Here is an 18,752-nt window from a genome sequence, read left to right on the forward strand (position 1 = left end):
GCAAGCTTACAGTCTGTCTCTTGTGTATAAGAACAAACCCATATTGCGTGGGATTGGTTGGAAACACAGACACACAACAGTTATTCTGGGATTCATTCCCATGTGTGTCTCTCGATGGGCTGTATCTTTCACACTGATGAATGGGGAGTTTGGCAGGAAGTGTGTTGTGTTCAAATGTTTGAAAAGCTAACATGTGGGAAGGAGGAATTACATTTGTCCTGCTTAGCCACAAAAGGAGTACTAGGGAAGCAGATTTTAGTTCAATAAAGGTTTTCTATGCAACAGGACCATGTGTAAATCAGAGCAGGAACCCTTCTCAAACAAACCTTGTTAGGAAGATTGTTATAAATGGCATTCATTCTTCAGGTAGAGTTTAGATTAGTCCAAAGGAGGCTCTTAATCCTTTCATTATAAACTTATTTGACAGTCTGTTTTTAAATACATAAAATACATTCGATTACAAAGGAAAACAATTATATTGAAATGAGGTTATCATTTTGTTCCCCATCCAGAATTTATGAACCTTCTGGTTTCTACCTACAGAAAACTTTAGAGGATCCATGAGTCCCACATTAAAACTCCCTTGAACTAGAAGATATCTGACATTCAGAGTTTCTAACTCTTTTAGGATTCTAAGTTTAAATCAGATAAAATGTTGTACTTTGAATTTACAGTCCTTTTAAAAATATATACAGGAATGAGAGGCAAAAGATTGCCATTGTCTGGAGCAATAGCATCTCAGTATGCATGGGTACCAGCAGAACTTGCGTCTTGCTTTTTTCGCAGAACTCTGGTGCTGATTTATCCTGAAATGTCTCAGAAGAGATATCTTCTCTCCCCCCCCCCCAAAAAGTTGTTTTAAAATCATGTGCAATGTTTGTCATTTAATTAATTTTATTTCCAGTGCATTTCAGGTAGACCTCTTTTAAAAGGACCTAACAATGAATCACTTTTAAGGCAGGAATCCTTTTGTAATGGAAATTATGTAAAATGGAGTCAATTGTGAACACATTTCAGTAGAGTGGTCTAAGAACCATAGTAGAGTATTTCCTGTGCCCTTAGTTATTATGTTGTCACGTCTTGTCACTGTACTCTAGTTGATGAGGTCTATGGGAGTGTTCAGGGAACATTTGTAACTCTCTCATGTCTACTTCTCAACCTGTGGCCCCAAGAAGCTATAGTATGTGCAGTGGCCGCCCCCCAAGTTAAACCATGAGGGTAACCAACAGGTCTCAAACCCATCAGTGAGCTAGGGATAGACATAAAGTCATCCCAAGCATGTGAAGACTTCCTCCATTGGAATGGGCAGATGTGAACAATTTATTCTAACAGCTACGAAGGCAAATGACGCAGGTGCTATGGAGCATTTGGTCAGACATCAAAGATACCAAAGTTACATATTGCATCCCAGGCCAAGCCATTGCCACTTGTCTTGACTTTTGTCCTCCAACTACACTTCAATGACTCAAGAAGAGAGATGAGGTTTTATGCAATTTTGCTTCAGTTAATCCCAACTGACTAGCAAGTCAAGACATCATATGTGTGGTATTATCGGTCCTTTTTGAAAACAAAAGATGAACAATAACAACATTAATTAGTAAGCACTTTGGAGACAATCCAGTGCAACCCCCCTCCCAGAGATAGGAATCTGAAACCCAGAGAGTTCAAGGGACTTGCTAGGAATTCAATACAAAAACCAGAATTCAGCGCATGTTCTCTGCCATCAATATGGCAGGAAAAGAAGACTGCCTTTTCTTTTCCTTTAACACAGGCCTCTGCAGTTGCCTAATTCACCCATGTCTGTCTATTTTTGTTTAGGTGGGATGCAAGATTACAACTACATCTGGGCCCAGTGTTTTGAAATTACATTGGAGGTATCATGCTGTAAATATCCACCTGAAGAAACTCTCCTAGACTTCTGGAATAGTAACAAACACTCACTAATCGAATACATAAAGCAGGTTCATCTAGGTCTGTAAGATTTTCTTTATTTTATTATTACTATTATTATAGCTTTTTATTGACAAAACATATGCATGGGTAATTTTTCAACATTGACCCTTGCAAACACTTCTTTTCCAGCTTTTCCCCTCCTCCCTACCTCGTCCCCTAAATGACAGGCAGTCCCATACATGTTAAACATCTTAAAGTATATGTTAAATACATATGTATATGTATTTAATTTATATGTGTATATATGCATGCATATTTATACAGTTATCTTGTTGCACAAGAAAAATCGGGATTTAGAAAGAAGGTAAAAATAACCTGAGAAGAAAATGCAAGGAAAGAACAACAGAGAGAATGCAAATGCTATGTTGCAGTCCACACTCATTTCCCAGTGTTCTGGGTGTAGCTGGTTCTGTTCATTACTGATCAATTGGAATTGATTTGGATCCTCTCATTGCCAAAGATATCCATCACGTCCATCAGAATTGATCCTCATATAGTATTATTGTTGATGTGTATAATGATCTTCTGGTTCTGCTCATTTCACTTAGCATCAGTTCAACTTCTCTAAGCCTCTCTGTATTCATCCTGCTGGTCATTTCTTATTGTCTGTAAGATTTTCAAATGAATTCCTTACTAATACCAAGTATAATTTCTAGCAAAACCTGTAAGGTTTTGTGAATTTGTGTTTGTGATTGTGAACTTATCAAATGGTATTTTGGGGGTATATCAGTTTTTCCTAATAGACATTAACTAGAAATGAAGATTTTTTTTTTTGTTCAGAAGGGGTCCTACCATATTTGGGAAGTACTATGTCAGCCAGTTGGGGTAAAAGAAAAGACAAAAATTATTGTCCAACAATTCCAAGTTCAAATAATCAAGCCATTTGGAAACTGATCCCAAAACAAGAACACCTATGTTAGGTGTTAAGTGTTAATGAAAGAGATGACTTTCATTTGGCAACAAATATTTATTAAAAGTCTCTGGTGTGTAAGACTCTAGTAGACATTGGAATAACAAAGATAAAGAGGTGATACTGTTCCTGTCTTCCTGAACTTCCATCCAGCTATAAGTTAATGGCAACCCATTATTATCCATTACAGAAAAAAAAAATAGTAAGAGTTCACTTGCATATATAATACTTTATAATTATATACTAGTATATATACTCTCTTATTTGACCTTTATATGGACAGTTGTCCATATGTCACTTTAATTTCCCTAATACAAATCTTTGCCCCATTTCATAGTTGGGAAAGCTGATGCCAAGAGTTCAAATCCCTTGCTTAAGGTTATAGATGGTGAGTGACAAAACCATGTCTTTGAGAACCAAAACAATCCAAGGGGGTAACCAGACACCTCCCTGGTGACATTTTGTTCATATTTTTTTCCAAGGTAGGAAGGGACCAGCAGTGGTTCCAACACCCCTGTCCCCCTGCAAATCCTGACAAATGCATCCAAGTTGGTATCACCGGGTTTTACCCAGCCTGTTTCCGGAAAGTCCTTTGCCAGTATTTCCCACAGCTGCTGGTCAAATACAATGAACAAAAGAGCAATATATTAACTGGGATCATCTACAGTTCAGAGTTCCAGCTGTCACTCAGTCATTACTTGTATGGGGTTTGTAAAGCTCTTTAGTTTTGTCAAATGTTGATGTCATCTGCTTCTATTTAAAATGTCCTCCCAGAAGAAAGATCAGAAATTGGCAAATGTTTTTCTGTTGTAGTGTCAAGTAAAGGGGAGGGTTGTTTTTGATTTTGTTTTTGCCAAGCTCTTGCCTTAGCCTCAGTAACACCCATTCTTTTTGTGTGTCATCCCTTTTTTTGGAGAAGGCATCACTCTTGGCTTATTTATTATATTGTTTTTTCAATAAATATGTTATATGTATAAATACATATACATATATGAAAATATTTATGAAATGTAATATGATTATATAAGTTCTATGGTTTTTCTCCATCATCTGAAGCCTTTTTCCTTTACTAATTTCTGAGCTTTAATTGATCTCTGGTCCCTAGGGCTGAGTCTCCAGACTTTAATTCCTGGGGTCTGTTTGACTCCCTGGATTTGGACATGTGTATATGCCCAAATTCCTAATTACCTGACCCTTCTTCTGTCATTGCAATCACAACTGTATGCCTACTCTGGGTATCCATTCCCCTTCATCTTTTACTATTGTCTCCCACATGAATTATGTCACACAAGTGTATTGTCTAGTATATGTTTAGAAGCGGGGTAAGGACATACAGTAAATGGTATAATAAGAAATAAAATAAGAAATGTATATAAAAGAAAAAAAATTACCTAATTCCTAAGCTAATTGACTTCTAGACTTGCTTTTTAAACTGAGTCATAAAATATAAGTACATTTAGTAGGATATAAGTATCATCAAAAGGGTTTCACTATGAAACATATGTAATCTTTCTTCCCTCAATCAACCACTCTATCATGACTCTAAAATTCATATCCAAAGTCACTTCATCCTGAAATTCTTTTCATCCTATGAATTTCCTCATTAAAACTTTTCTCCCTATTTTTTCCCCTTCATGCCTAGCACACCCTTGTTACAAACAAAAATAGGTCAACAAAACAAATTTACCATGTTAGCCATGTCCAAAAACTGTATGTCTTCATTTTGCACCCTCTTTGTAAGGAAGTGGGTTATGGAAAAGGCAAATGATCTCTCTGGGCTTAAACCTCAAATAAATCCTTTGTCTTTTCTCTAATTCATGGGTTTACTCTCAGCCAAGCAGTAATAGATAGAGAAGCCAAAAGATGAGTTTCAATCCCAGCTCTTTTACTTGTTTCCATTTGAGTCTTTAGACAGATCACTTTATTTCACTGGGCCTCAGTTTACTCACCTGTAAAACTGGAATATTCACCTCTCACATATAATAGATTGTTGTAATTATAAAATGATATAATATTTGCGAAGTGCTTTCTCCAACTTTAAATACTAGCTATTGATGGCTATCAATATAGCCAATGACATGGCTCCAGCCTCCTATGCTTTTTCCGTGATGTTTGAGTTTTTTTCCTATAGCTAAATTTCTTTTACTTTGTTTTCATTCATGTGGTGCATCCATATTGGAGCCCTTCATGGATTAGGGGTAAAGAAAGCTAGGTATTAGTATCATATTACACCAAATCTAGTCTCTATCTTTATCTCTGTCTCTCTTTTTCTTCCCTCCCTTTCTTCCTCTCTTCCTACCCTTTCTCTCTTTCTCCCCACCCCCCCTCTCAATAACAAACATAAGCATTCAAATAAAAGGAGTTTTTTAGGAGGAGAAAGGAAGGAGGTTGCAAATTGAACATCAACCAACTGGTCATACTCATGGGTTATAGAAGAAAGATGTAATTTATACACACAGAATGTGATTGGTACAAAATCCAACCTATGGAGTCATTTTTTGCTTGCAAGAGGAACTAGCTGACTACACTATGCTGACCATTCTAGGATTTTGATGAATGAGAAAACACTAACATAGAAAAGAGATCCTTTCAATCAAGTAAATCAATAAATGAGGATCATGTCAAGTAGAAAGATATGATCACTACAGCATTTTCCCCTTTTATCTTTCAATAAGAACAAGGGAAGCATTTTTTTTTTTTTGCTCAGGTTTCATGATTTCCTTTTATATAGAATGAAGCCTGCTTTTGAAAAAAAAAATCATAGTTTGTGTCTTATCATTCAAGAATCCTGAAATGGAGTCTTTGCAGACTAACTGTAATATTTTTATGGTATCCTACAGTCGGGTTGGAGGAGAAGGAACATATTTCTCCCAGATTCTTGTTGGAGAAGGTTTCCAGTTGCTGGCTTATTGCTTAAAAAAAAAAAAAAAAAAAATTTGACAAATGAATAAAATGACCGCATGGATTGGTGCAGCAATTCTGCCCTCTTGTGGTTTTAGACTAACACTTCCCACTGTAACTGCAACCTATGTCAGGACTTTTTTCTGGTGCTTTGATTTCAGAGTCTTTCTTACAATGCCTTTTTCTTCTTTTCTTCTTTTTCCTTTTTTAACATTTATAAAATTTTGATTAACTTTTTTTTCCCTCCCATCTCCCAAAGATAGAAAGCAATCTGATTTAGATTATAAATATCATATTAAACATATTTCCACATTAGTCATCATATGAAAGAATCAGAGCAAAAGGGGAAAACCAAGAGAAGGAAAAAAAAAAAAAAAAGAAAAAATAGTATGTTTCATTCTACATTCAAGATTCCACAGTTCTTTCTCTGCATGTGGATAGCATTTTTCATCAGGAGTCTTTTGGAATTGTTTTAGATCACTGTATTATTGAGAAAGGAGAGCGTGGTTTTGCTGATGTCCCACAGAGCTTAGGTTGAGTTAGAACTGGTACTAGAACCAGGTTCTGCCTTCTTTGAAAGTTCTCATAGGATTTAGAGTTAAAAGGAGTCTTAGAATGTATCTAGCCTAATCCCTCATTTTTAGATTCTTTGCTCCCTACAGGCTCTTAAACTTCAATTAGGGTAGGAAATCCCTTCATCTATTAGGAAATGTCATTTCTGGGCCCAGAAGAAGATTATAGGTGATAAGGTCATGGATTTAAAGCCTAAAGGGATTTCAGATAATTTATGGAGCTATTTAGCAGTCTTCAGTCATTTCTAAGATGTCTTAAATTTTTTGTAATAATAACTTGCCATTTTTCAAAATACACGTAAAGATAGTTTTCAACATTCATCCTTGCAAAACTTTGTGTAACAAATTTTTCTTCCCTCCCCACAATCCCCCTCCCCTAGACAGCAAGCAACCTAATATAGGTTAAATGTGTAATTCTTGTAAACATATTTCCACATTTATTGTTCTGCATAAGAAAAATCACATCAAAAAGAAAAAAGTGAGAAAGAAAAAAAAACAATCAAGCAAATAATATCCAAAAAAGTGAAAATACTATATTGTGATTCACATTCTATCCCCATGGTCCTAGATGCAGATGGCACTCCATCACAAGTCTATTAGAACTGGCCTCAATCACCTCATTGTTGAAAAGAGCCAAGTCTCTCACAGTTGATACCATATAATCTTTTTGCCATGTATAATGATCTCCTGGTTCTGTTCATTTCACTTAACATCAGTCCATGTAAGTCTCCAGGCCTTTCTCAAATCATCCTGTTGGTCATTTTTTACAGAACAATAATATTCCATAATATTCATATATCATAATTTATTCAGCCGTTCTCCAACTGATGGCATCTACTCGGTTTCCAGTTCCTTGCCACTATAAAGAGGGCTGCCATAAACATTTTTGCACATGTGGGTTCCTTTCCCCTCTTTTGTGATATCTTTGGGATGCAGGCCTGGAGAGACACTGCTGGACAAAAGGGTATGTAGAGTTTAATAGCCCTTTGGGCATAGTTCCAAATTGCTCTCCAGAATGGTTGGATAAGTTCACAACCCCACCAACAATGTATTGGTATCCCAATCCCCTCCAACATTTATTATCTTTTCTGGTCATCTTAGCCAAACTGTAAAGTGTGAAGTGGTGTCTCAGAGTTGAAAGAAATCTTAAATTCAAACCATACTGAGCCCTTAGATTTCCCATTCAAAACAAAACAAACAAAATAAAACAAAACAAAAAACTGACAATCAAGTTGTGGTCCAAAGCTACTAGTAATCTAAAAAATTGGAGTATAAAAACCTGGGAGAAGTTTAGTTCACCAGTAGATACAATCTTTAAAAAGGACTTTTTCCATCCCTAACTGCTTTATTAGAAGAGAATTGGGCAAAAAAAATAAAAAATAAAAGGTTGTCTGTCAGCAACATTGTATTAAAAACTGGGCAAGTACAAAGAGATGCTTATAATAAATAATAAATAAATAAATGCTTATTTAGTCCCTGCAGGGAGAGGCCCGATGAGCCAGGGAGCTCTTCCCTTGTCAGGGGTTAAATAGCAAAAGACCCAAGCCTTTTCATTGGATAGACTAAAAGGAAGTAACCATCCTTGACCAATGGTCACCAATTTTGTCACTTTCTGTAGCTGATCTAGGGTCTTAACCTTTTAGAGACCTCTAGGCTCAGAGACCATGTGACTTCTTGCAACCTGAGACCCAAGGCCTGATATCAGTTCCAGCTCTAGGAATAAGGATCATGTGACTTAGGCCTAAGGTCTGATTTACTCTATCTCAATAGACTTTGAGAAATCTCCATCCGGTCCCATTCAAAGACCCTTTCTAGCTCTGTGACCTAAGAAAGTTACTTAGCCTCTCTCTCTCTGTTTCTTCATCTGTAAGATTGGATGATTAAAAAAAAAAATACTTTTAGTTTTTATGAGGATAAAATAAGATTTTATAAGATAGTTTTGCAGACCTTAAAGTGCTACACAAAATGCTAGTTATGATGCTGATGGTGATAGCTAACACCTCATTCCCCAACTTTCTTTACCTTCCATATTTTCGTGTGCTATTAATAAGAGGAAAAGGACCCATATATGCAAATGCATTTATAGCAGCTTTTTGTAATAGCAAAGTATTAGGAATTGAAGGGATGCCCATCAGCTGGGGAATGGCTGAGCAATTTATGATCTCAATGTGATGAAATAGTATTCTGTTATAAAAAAAGAAGGGAGATGGTTTCAGAAAAACCTAGAAAGACTTAGATGAACTGATGCTAAGTGATATGAGCAGAACCAGAACAGTTTACATAGTATCAACTCTGAAAGACTTAAGAATTCTGATGAACAAAATAACAAACTACAATTCCAAAGGACTTATTAAGAAACATGCAATCAGATTATATACATGTATACCTTGTATCAAGTTCTTTGCCTTGTCAGTGGGAGGAGGATGGAGAGGAGCAGGAGGAAGAAAAAGGAAAGCTATGGATTGTAAAGTGGTATCTTCCCGGGGTTTTTAGTCTGACAATAAGATTCAAGAGAGCAAGGTGGAAGTATGGCTATCGTGCCATCACTTTGGATAGGAAAGTGTTGTCATCTCATCAGCAACTACTGCTCCAACTTTGTAACATATATAATGGTACTCAGTCCACAGCTTTTGAACTGCCTAAGGTGATCTTCATTCCTATCTTCTGCCTCCTACTTTGAATTTTGGATTGGTATCCTAATGACATCCAGCCTTTTTGTTGAAGTTGGCAAAAAAGGGTTTATTCTGATACTGAGAATTCTCAGTGGACTGAATTCCTGATTGGAATTAGCAGCAAAGCATTGAGAGACAGAACAGCCTTTATCCTGGCTTCTATGCTTAAGGCTAAGGAGTATAAGTAGATTCTATGATCTGAGGCTGGGGGGGAAGGGGAAGTCATCTCCCGATGAATTAAGGGTGGAGGGTGGTGACCTAAGGAGTAATCTCTTATGACCTCCATCTTCAACTCTCATGGTGTTTGGTTTTCTCTCCCTGGGCATAACTTAACTATTGGATTGTTTCACTCTCCCCATAAAATTCTCCCCTCTTACCTTTAACCACCTACAGATACCAGGACCAATTGGATCTTAGCAAGTCCTGAGTCAAAGACATTTCCTTAGTTTCCTATTCAAAGTTAAAATTGCTGGGATTTTTCTTCTACAAATCTAAACTGCTTCTAATAAGAGTTGGCTTGATATTTTAAATGAAAAAAAAAATCTCATAGATTATAAAAATTTAGAGATTTACATTCTATATCTTTTTTTTTCTTTTTTCTTTGCAGGTGTTAAAGGTCAAGTTTTTGATGTGAACAATAATCCAATACCTAATGCAATAGTAGAGTCTAGTGGCAGGAGCCATATATGCCCCTACAGAACCAACAAATTTGGAGAATATTATCTTCTTCTTCTGCCTGGATCCTATACAATAAATGTAAGCATTTAATGCGATGTGATTCAAACTCACTTTGGAAAGACAGTTTTTCCCCAAACAGATTTCACTGATCTTAACATCAGAGACACTACCATCATCAATTCATTTTCCCCAAAGTAATGAGATAGTCCATTCTGTATACATTAGATTTCACTGTAATGCTTCCTTTTGGCTAGAACCTATACATCCCAGTGGAGTAAATCTAATAAATATAAGGAATTGTTTTCTGTGATACCAGAGGCAACTTTAAATGTATAAACTTTCTTTGAGTATAAAGATATGCCAGTACCTCAAGGCATTCTGTATAACTTGTACCAAATTATTTGCCCATTTAATAAACATTGAGCTTGCTGCTTTGGATTTTTCATTTTAGGTTCTTTGAATATTAAAATCTATGCAAACATTTTAACTATTAAATGCGAGTCCTCATTGTAAATCAAAAATTTATCATGTAGCCTAGTATATAAGGAGGCACTCATACATATCAGGTATTGAATTATTTATGCCCCACTAACCAATGTTTCTTAAAAACAAATTGCATATTGTTACCACAGCCCTTATAAAATGTTTGGCCAGTAAAACCTTGAAGGTCAGAAATAGAATTTTATTAGATGTGAATTTCTAGCAAGATATATGGAATGTTGTATTCCATTTTGAGTACTATATTTTTAAAAAGGACATTGATAAAGTAAATTACCCTTTAAATCAAAATAAGATGGTGAAAGGCAGGCTTCAAATTCATATCATTTTAAGAATCAGTTGGAAGGCCTCAAGATGTTTACCTCCTGGAAGGAAAAACAGGGGAGGGAGGAAAGAACCACAAGTAACTATCTTCAGGTATTTGAAGGATTGCCAACCTGGAAAAGAATTACTTAGCCCTGAGAGCAGAATTAGGAGCCAGGGATACAAGATATAGATATAGAGTTGATATGAAGGAAAATGATGTAAGCTGTACAAGAATTGAAAGATGCTGCTTCCAAAGGTAGCCTGAACTACTTGGGACTGTTGTAAGGCATTCTTGGTCAGATACAAGTTATACTAAAGGATGTTCAAGATCTCTTCCTGCTGACATACTGGGATTCCTCCCCTCCACGTTCCATTTACCACACATTATAAACATACAATATTTTGGGTTATGAGAATGTAATTGCAGACTTTTTTCTGATCCATTTTTTCCTCTTAAGAAATACTAGTAGTAGTATTTTTACCATTTTTTTGTTGTTATTTGTTTGCTTTTTATTTTCTCTCTTTTGGATCTGATTTCTTGTGCAGCATAATAATTGTGGAAATGTGTATAAAAGAATTGCACATGTTTAACATACATTGCATTACTTGCAATCTACAGGAGGGATGGGAGGGAAGGGAGGGAGAAATTTGGAACACAAGGTTTTGCAAGGGTGAATTTTGAAAACTATTTGCATCTATTTTGAAAATAAAAGGCTATAATTTTTTTTAAAAAAAAGAGAAAAAAATGTTAGTGTTACCTCCCTCCTTGCTTTGCAAAGGTGGGGGACTGACTATAAGTATGAAATTATGTACATTGTCAGAACCAAATGTTCTGTGGGTTAGCTGTTAGTTTTGCTAAACTGCTTTTCTTTTTTTTCCCTTTGTGACAAGGGATGATTTGCTCGATAAGGGAGGGATAAATTTTAAAATGATCAATGCAAAGATCCTAACAAAGACACCAACAGGGATCTTATCTATTACAGAATCAATGTACCTGTACAAGCGTAGTGGTTCCCCCCACCTCTCTCCCTCTTCACCATTGTCCTGACTGAATGAGCTGTCAATTAGCCAAGAGTTCGGATTATCTCCCCACCTTTTTGACCAATCATTGGCTGAATGAGCTATCAATCTGCAATAGAACGGCCAAGGATCATTTCAATTGGTTATCACTTAATTCTGGCTCATATAAGGTGATCACTGGTTCAGCCAGCTAGTGACAGGGTTTCTTTCCCCTCTGCCAATTCAACATGGGCCACCCTCTGTATGCAGGAGTATGTATGCTGAATCTAAAGGTTGCTGATGAATAGCTCCCTTGTGAAGCTGGGGGAAGGAATAATTCTGGAGTGCCCTCCCACACACCAGGATAGGTTACAGTCCTGCTTGTCACAGTCCACAGTGTCTGAAATCAAACATTGATCCCAATTTCTCAATATGGACATAGAGACCTGTTTAAAGTTCTTTTGGAAGGCATTCAAGCCCCAAGCTTAGATTAATTCTGCAAAGAGAATAAATTGCTAGGAAGCTAACTCTATGCTTATTTTGTTTACAAATATTTTGACATTTCCTGGGAGGAAGCCAGAAACACTTATTCTCTTTGGTGCAAATTTGGAACCCACTTTTTTGCCTTTACTGAGGGTTCAGGTCACCCCCCCAGAAGAAGACCAGGGTAGAATTATAATTAGTCTCTTGTTTTCTACTTTTCAGTCACATGTCTGGAAATTGTTCCATTTTATACTTCATTGTCAGCCTTAAGTCCTATTCAGGGTCCCTGGAAAGCTCAGGAAGGATTCTGGGGAGGTGTCCAGCAAATTTTTTCAGGAATTATACCAAGATGCTGTTTTCATCTTCACACAGGACATGCTAACAATGTAGGACATCTGAATGGGGTCAAATGATGTTTTGTTTTGTTTGTTTTTTGCTTTTCAGGCTACAGTTCCTGGATATACATCAGTCCTAAAGCAAGTGACCATACCAGAAAACATCAAGAACTTCAGTGCGCTTAGAGTGGACTTTCATTTCCCTTTCCAAGTGACTAATACTTCAAGCACTCGGATTTCATGTTCTGAGGTTCCTCTTTACATGTATTTTAAGAGCCATTCTGGTAGACTGAAGTCACATTATATGTCCTTAATTTTATTGACTTTTGTATCTATCTTTCACATTAAATAAACCATGAGAACTGCACTCTCTCCCCACCCCCATCCCACCCCCATATCAAGAATTACATCCCTTCAAGCCAGGCCACCTCAGTCTTGCTCACTCTCTATCTTGTCAACTGCCTGGTCTCCTTGGATTTTCCCCTCAGGTGGGAATATTTATTTCCCACCGAGCTGGATATTCCTGAATCATTCAAACTAGGTGGAATAGCCCAGTTCAGCCTCAGTAATAGTTGTAGGATATCCATAAAACCATGCCAAAATCATGCCCAGAATGATGCTGCTGAGAAATTACAAAATGGAGGTCAGTTAAGGTAGATCAGAGAACGGGTGAGTCTTTGCTGGACTTTCACCAACAGAACCCGCTCACTCCATCATTGCTGCAGGAGTTTGAGGGAGAGTAGAATCACCTTCTGGTCTATCAAACTTGCCTTCGGTCTTGACCATCTGTCATCTGGACCATCAAAGTATATTTTCACCTTGTCACTTGGGAGCTCTGGCCTCTGAATGACCTTTCATTTTTCAGCCTTTAGAATAGGACTTCTTAACTTGGAGTCTACAAACACCTGAGAAGTCCATAGATTGATTTCAAGGCCATAAACTCGAGATGGGGTCACATTTTTTCTAAATGAAATTCTAAATTTCTGAATTTCTAAATGAAATCTAAATTTCTAAATGAAATATAGCCTTTACTTCAATTGTTATTTTTGAAACTTATATTATTCTGAGGAGGGGCATGTATGTCTCACCTAACTGCAAAAATGGTCCAAAGCACATTGGACCATCTTTAGAACAATCAGCTTTAGCACCTCAAACCATCAAAAGCTTAACTCTGCTACTCTTCATCTCTATTAGCATAAATTCTTTGAGTAGTGTACTTGGGAAGGAAAATCTTTAATTTGGGAAGATTAATGGGTACTCGTAAGAGTTCTGAGATTATTAGTGGAGCTGAATTAAGCTCCAAAACTACTTTGGAGAGAGTATACCTGTCTATCAGAAATAAAGAGATGAAGTAGAAAGCATATAGTGCTAGCTGCTTCCACTACTTTTTCCTCAATTAGTACTGCTGCTAGACTTGGGAAACCTAAGAATTAATAAGTACAAAGTAGTTCCTCTAAGGAGAAAAATGGAACCTACTTTATACAATAAATGGAAATTTTCAAATGAATTCATAAGAATGAGATCAAAATAAATCAGTTAACATTTAAGGTTGCTTGTAAGGCCTTTGCTAAGGAATAGAGGCTGGTGGTAAAGCATACAAAGGGTTTTTTGGGGGGTTTTTTGGTAGGTTTTAGAGAAATGAACGCTAGCATTATTGGTCAAAATTCATTTGGGCTGGCTAGACCACAGTAAAATATGGTAACATGCTTTGACAAGATGACCAATCACTAATCAGGATAAGGCTAGACATTATCTCAGTAAAGTCAAAACAGTGGATCTTTTTTTTTTAAGTCTTCTCTCCTTTCTTCTTCAGCTTTAATGCTTCCAGCAGATTTTTCTTCTGTCCTCCCAGTTTAGACTTACTTCTCCTATTTGGCATGTTAAAATTATAAAGGTCAGAAACTCTGACAGAAGATGAGAGGTCATATGGAGGATGTAAGAGATTAAAAACTGTCTGGAAATTAATGTCATTGCTGCTTCTATGAGAAATATGGTGGATTCACCAATGACTTGGCAAAGGGCTACAGGAGCAAATGGAGCCATGGGAGTAGGATTTCAGGAGTACAATTCTAGGGGACCCTACTCAGAAGCTGTGTAGGATCCTGGATCTTCTTATGGAGACATGTCCTGGAGCAGTGCTGTCTCCATTCACTAGCAACCCGGTTGTAGAGTATTCATATTTAAGTCAGTAAATAAATCCAGAAACAATGGTTTTACTGAGCCAAATATTATTGCTATTGTTATTGTTATTATTGGTGCTTTTTAAATAGTATGTTACTATAAGTACCATTACAATTAATATGATTGTGAAGGATAGTCATATAAGTGAAATCTCTCTTCTCATATTTTAAGCAATAATCAAAATACAATAAAATATGAATACCAAAAAAGTATTCTGAATATAGGTTTATATAAATAACACGTGGGTGTTGGCCATAATTAATGTTGTTTTTCATTGCACACCAGTATCTCTTCAAGGAAATCTTAATTTCAGAGGTCTGGTCCATGTATGGCCCAACATGGGAAAACTTGGTCATTTTCCTTAGTCATGTAATTTTCTACTTTAATGGAATTTGACCTATATAAGAAATGAGAAAAATACCATCCATTTCTGGTGAGCCAAACAACCTCTGAAAAATTCACCACAAGAGGTGAATTGATTTCTTTAATTTTTCTTGTCATATTGAAAAGTGTTTGCAAGGTATATAGACCATGTTGAGTCTGTCTGATTGTGCCTTAAAACTAGTGGGTGCATAAAGTATAGAAAAACAAAAAGGGGGACCACATGGAAAGGAACCAAATGATCTAATCTCCTAAGAGAAGGAATATATAATTGTACATCACTATATTCTGAAAACAAATTAGTCATTATGGTTCACTGAAGATTCAAGTTTTTTCCCCCAGCTTTCCCTACTGCTATTAGCACTTTATTTAAGGGTACTATGCCATAGTTAATCAGCATGGGGGGGGGGGGACACCTCTCCATTTTCCTCCTATTTGTTTAAACCAATAGGATGGAAATACATATAGCAAAAATGTCTTGAAGCCTTATATCTGTATTTATAATATACTGTGTCAATGTACACAGTTTATGAAGTATTCTTACATGCTCTGGCTGAATTAACTAAATGTTTTGATATGTTGTCTTTACATGTATCTTGAAAGCACATTGCATAAAAAAGATTGTTTGGTGATTAAATTGTTCATGTAATTATATAAAATATTACTAAATTTTTTCACTTGAATATTTTTAAATTTCTGGTCATCTTAACTATCCACAATATAGCTATGAACAGGATTGGGGATCAGGGGAGGACCACAGCTATAAGAAACGGAACTTTCATGAAGCCAATCTTTTATGTAAGGTGAATTAAGGTCTCTCTTTCAAGCTCATCGATTTAAACATGTATAAAAAATACAGGAAGGTAGATGTAGTATGTTGAACTGGAGTCAGGAAGACTCATCTTCCTGAGTTCAAATCTGGCCTCAAACACCAGTTTGCTCATCTGCAAAATGAGCTGGAGGAGAAAATGGCAAACTACTCCAGGAGCTTTGCCAAGAAAACCTCAGATAGGGTCACAAAGAGTCCTGATAATACTGAACTATAAAAGAAGACAACAGTTGAGAAAATCATCCTATCCTCTAGAAGTAAAACTGACATAAAAGGGAAAAAGAACTAGGGAAAAAAAAAAAAACAGAAATATGCACTGGGAAAGATGATGGATTTGGAATGAGAGGCCTTTGGACCAAATTCCAACTCTATTTTAACTTTAGGCAAGCGACTTAAGTATTCTAAGCTTTAGTTTCCTTAAGAATAAATGAAAGCATTGGACTAAGTGTTCTCAAAGGCATTTTCCAGTTCTAAATCTATATTCCTATGAAGTAAAAAAGCCAATGACTTGGAAATATTTACCTTATTCCTTGAGGGTACCATTGTTTTATATATAACCCAAGATAATGAGCTACTCTGCCCAAAATTGGAAAGAACAGGTTAGACCAAACTTAGGAAATTAATACAGTCCTTTTAATGGTTCTAAGAGGATAGATAACCTGACAAAATATGCAATCTTTATAATAGTGGTATTTTCTTGGGGGTGCTTTGTGGAGATAAATCTGGGAATATTACAATGTAAAATGAAAAAAAATGCAGGCAGCCCAAAATGCATGAAGATAAAAATAGTCAGTGAAAATAGGTAATAGTATATGCATTGATGGACCAAGATTTCATTAAGTGGGAATGATTAGAGGTGGGCAAAGAAAAGGAAGCCTGTTATGCAATGAGAGCAAGGGAACAGCCCATGTGCTATATTGGTATTGTACAATCTGGAAAAAACCATAGAGGAATCGAGCCTTTAGCATGTTGAGTTGGATCCTTTATAGGGGAAAAAAGACAAGAATCACCTAAGATGAGCAAGCTTGAGTAGGTTGCACATTGTATTAATAGTATGAGAATTCGCACCTATGAAACCCGGATCCAATAAAATATTAGTGACAGAAGCAGAGAATCACTTTGATTTCACCCATAATTCAGTTATGCTAAGTCAATATCATTGTTTTTAAGTAAAAATAAAAACATGGTCTAATAAATCAGAACACAAGCAGAAACAATGTATACTTGGACCCAGAAAATATCCCTATATATAATAGAGGTCCTGGATTCAACTAATGGTAACAAAGACAAGGAGGTCCACAGTATAGTAAGAAAAAGAATTTTTAAGTTTAAGTAGTACAGTGTATATAGAGCACTGGGCTTGGAGTAATATTCTAATCCTGAATTAAAATCTGGCCTCAGGTTTTAGAAACGGTCTTTGTGACCCTGAGATAGTTACTTAACTCTTTGCCTCAGTTTCCTCATCTGTAAAATGAGCTGGAGAAAAAAATGAAAGAAAATCCCAAATGAGGTCATGAAGAATCAGACACAGCTAAATGATTAAACAACTAAAGCTTATACTTGAAACAGTCACAGGAAGCCCCATTAAAGATCCTACTAATTCATTCCATGGCAAGAAATCTTTCCAACATATCAGGCTCAAATGAATTCAAGGCTTCAATAAGTGTAATTAAAATATTTTATGTGCCCTAGGTTCATAACCTAGAAAGTCACATAGTTCTCTAGATAACTACAGATAAGAAAGTCCATATTTTTATTTCCACGTGGCTAAGCAAGCGACTCTCCTTGCTTTTCCTTATGCATTTTAGCATATGCAAATTGTTTTGTAAATCTTATAAAAGATATTTATTCTAAAATGTAAAGATAGGTGGGCTAAATGACAAAAGGAACATTTTCAGAATTGATTGAATGGCTAAACCCAAAGTATAATTAATGAATTGTATCAAACTGAGAGGTTGTTTAGCACAGTTGTCCTAAGAGCTATCTTGAGCTATCTTTGATTTTATACTGTTCAACAAACGGTCACCTGAAGGAAGGCATTGCTTGGATGATACTGTGCTTATCAAAGTGTGAAGATATTAAAGAAGACAGTATAAAGCTTCAAGGAATAGCTAATATTTTTGATGATCATTCAAGATCCCAAAAGATCGCAATAAGTTTAGAATATAAGATGGTGAAAATTTAGTTGGAATAAATTTAAGTTCCTATACATTAGTTCATGGAGTTAGAACATACTAGAGGTATCACATAGTTATGTCAGGTAGATAATGGTTTGTGGAAAATAATCCAGGAGTTTTGGGAACTATAAATCCAGTCACCCAAGTTTACAAATTCAGAATCATACTCACTTCCACTCTTGCTAGCTAATATCTACGTCCTGTCAATTCTACCTCTGCCTCTCAAATGCTTCTACTTTCTTTCATAAAACAACCACCTTAGTTTAGGCCCCCAACACTTCTTGGTTATTGCCATAGTCTCTTAGTTTTCTTGTTTCAATCTCTTCTATCTCCGACCCATCATCCCCAGAGCTGTCAGGCATTTTCCAATAGCATAGGCTTGACCAAGTTGTCATCCTGTTCTATTCATAAGATCAACTATTACTTCTTTATCTCATCCATTTTAAAATATGTTTTATATAAACCTTATATACACATCACTAATGTAAGTAGAAGCTGGATATGTTAGGGGTGTTTTAGATGAAGCTCCTGATTTGGTTAGGATTTAGACTAAAGAGATTCCTTCTGACTCCAAGATCTTAATATTAGATAATGACTTTTCAACATATTCTACTTTTATTTGCTGAGAAGAACAGAAAAAAGCTTTTGCAAAAAGAAAAACAAATGTCAGGTAAGCAATTTGGTGGCTGAAAAAGACAAAGAATTTGTCTAACAAAAACTGCTGAAAAAATGTGTAAGGAGACAAAGTTGGTTGTCAAAGGGAATAGAAAATGGATTTTTGGCATTAATAGGTCTTAGTTCTATTTGTAGATCTTACTACTTAGAATCTACTTAGATCTCCTTATAGATCTTATGTTCCTTTTGTATGTGAATAGTT

General features: G+C 36.1%; 1 protein-coding gene across 3 annotated transcripts in view; it reads left to right on the forward strand.

The window, feature by feature from the left end:
* CPM (carboxypeptidase M) overlaps positions 1-15,546 on the forward strand; it is a 73,157-nt gene extending 57,611 nt beyond the window's left edge. For all 3 annotated transcript variants that reach the window (XM_031940723.1, XM_031940721.1, XM_031940722.1), the window contains exons 7-9: positions 1,819-1,971; positions 9,616-9,764; positions 12,417-15,546. In XM_031940723.1, coding sequence (XP_031796583.1) covers positions 1,819-1,971; positions 9,616-9,764; positions 12,417-12,659 — 545 coding nt within the window. In that variant the 3' untranslated portion in view covers positions 12,660-15,546. The remainder of the gene's footprint in view (positions 1-1,818; positions 1,972-9,615; positions 9,765-12,416) is intronic.
* The last annotated feature ends 3,206 nt before the right edge of the window (positions 15,547-18,752 follow it).

The sequence above is a fragment of the Sarcophilus harrisii genome, chromosome 5 (genome assembly GCF_902635505.1).
Source record: "Sarcophilus harrisii chromosome 5, mSarHar1.11, whole genome shotgun sequence".
Classification (NCBI taxonomy): Eukaryota; Metazoa; Chordata; class Mammalia; order Dasyuromorphia; family Dasyuridae; genus Sarcophilus; species Sarcophilus harrisii.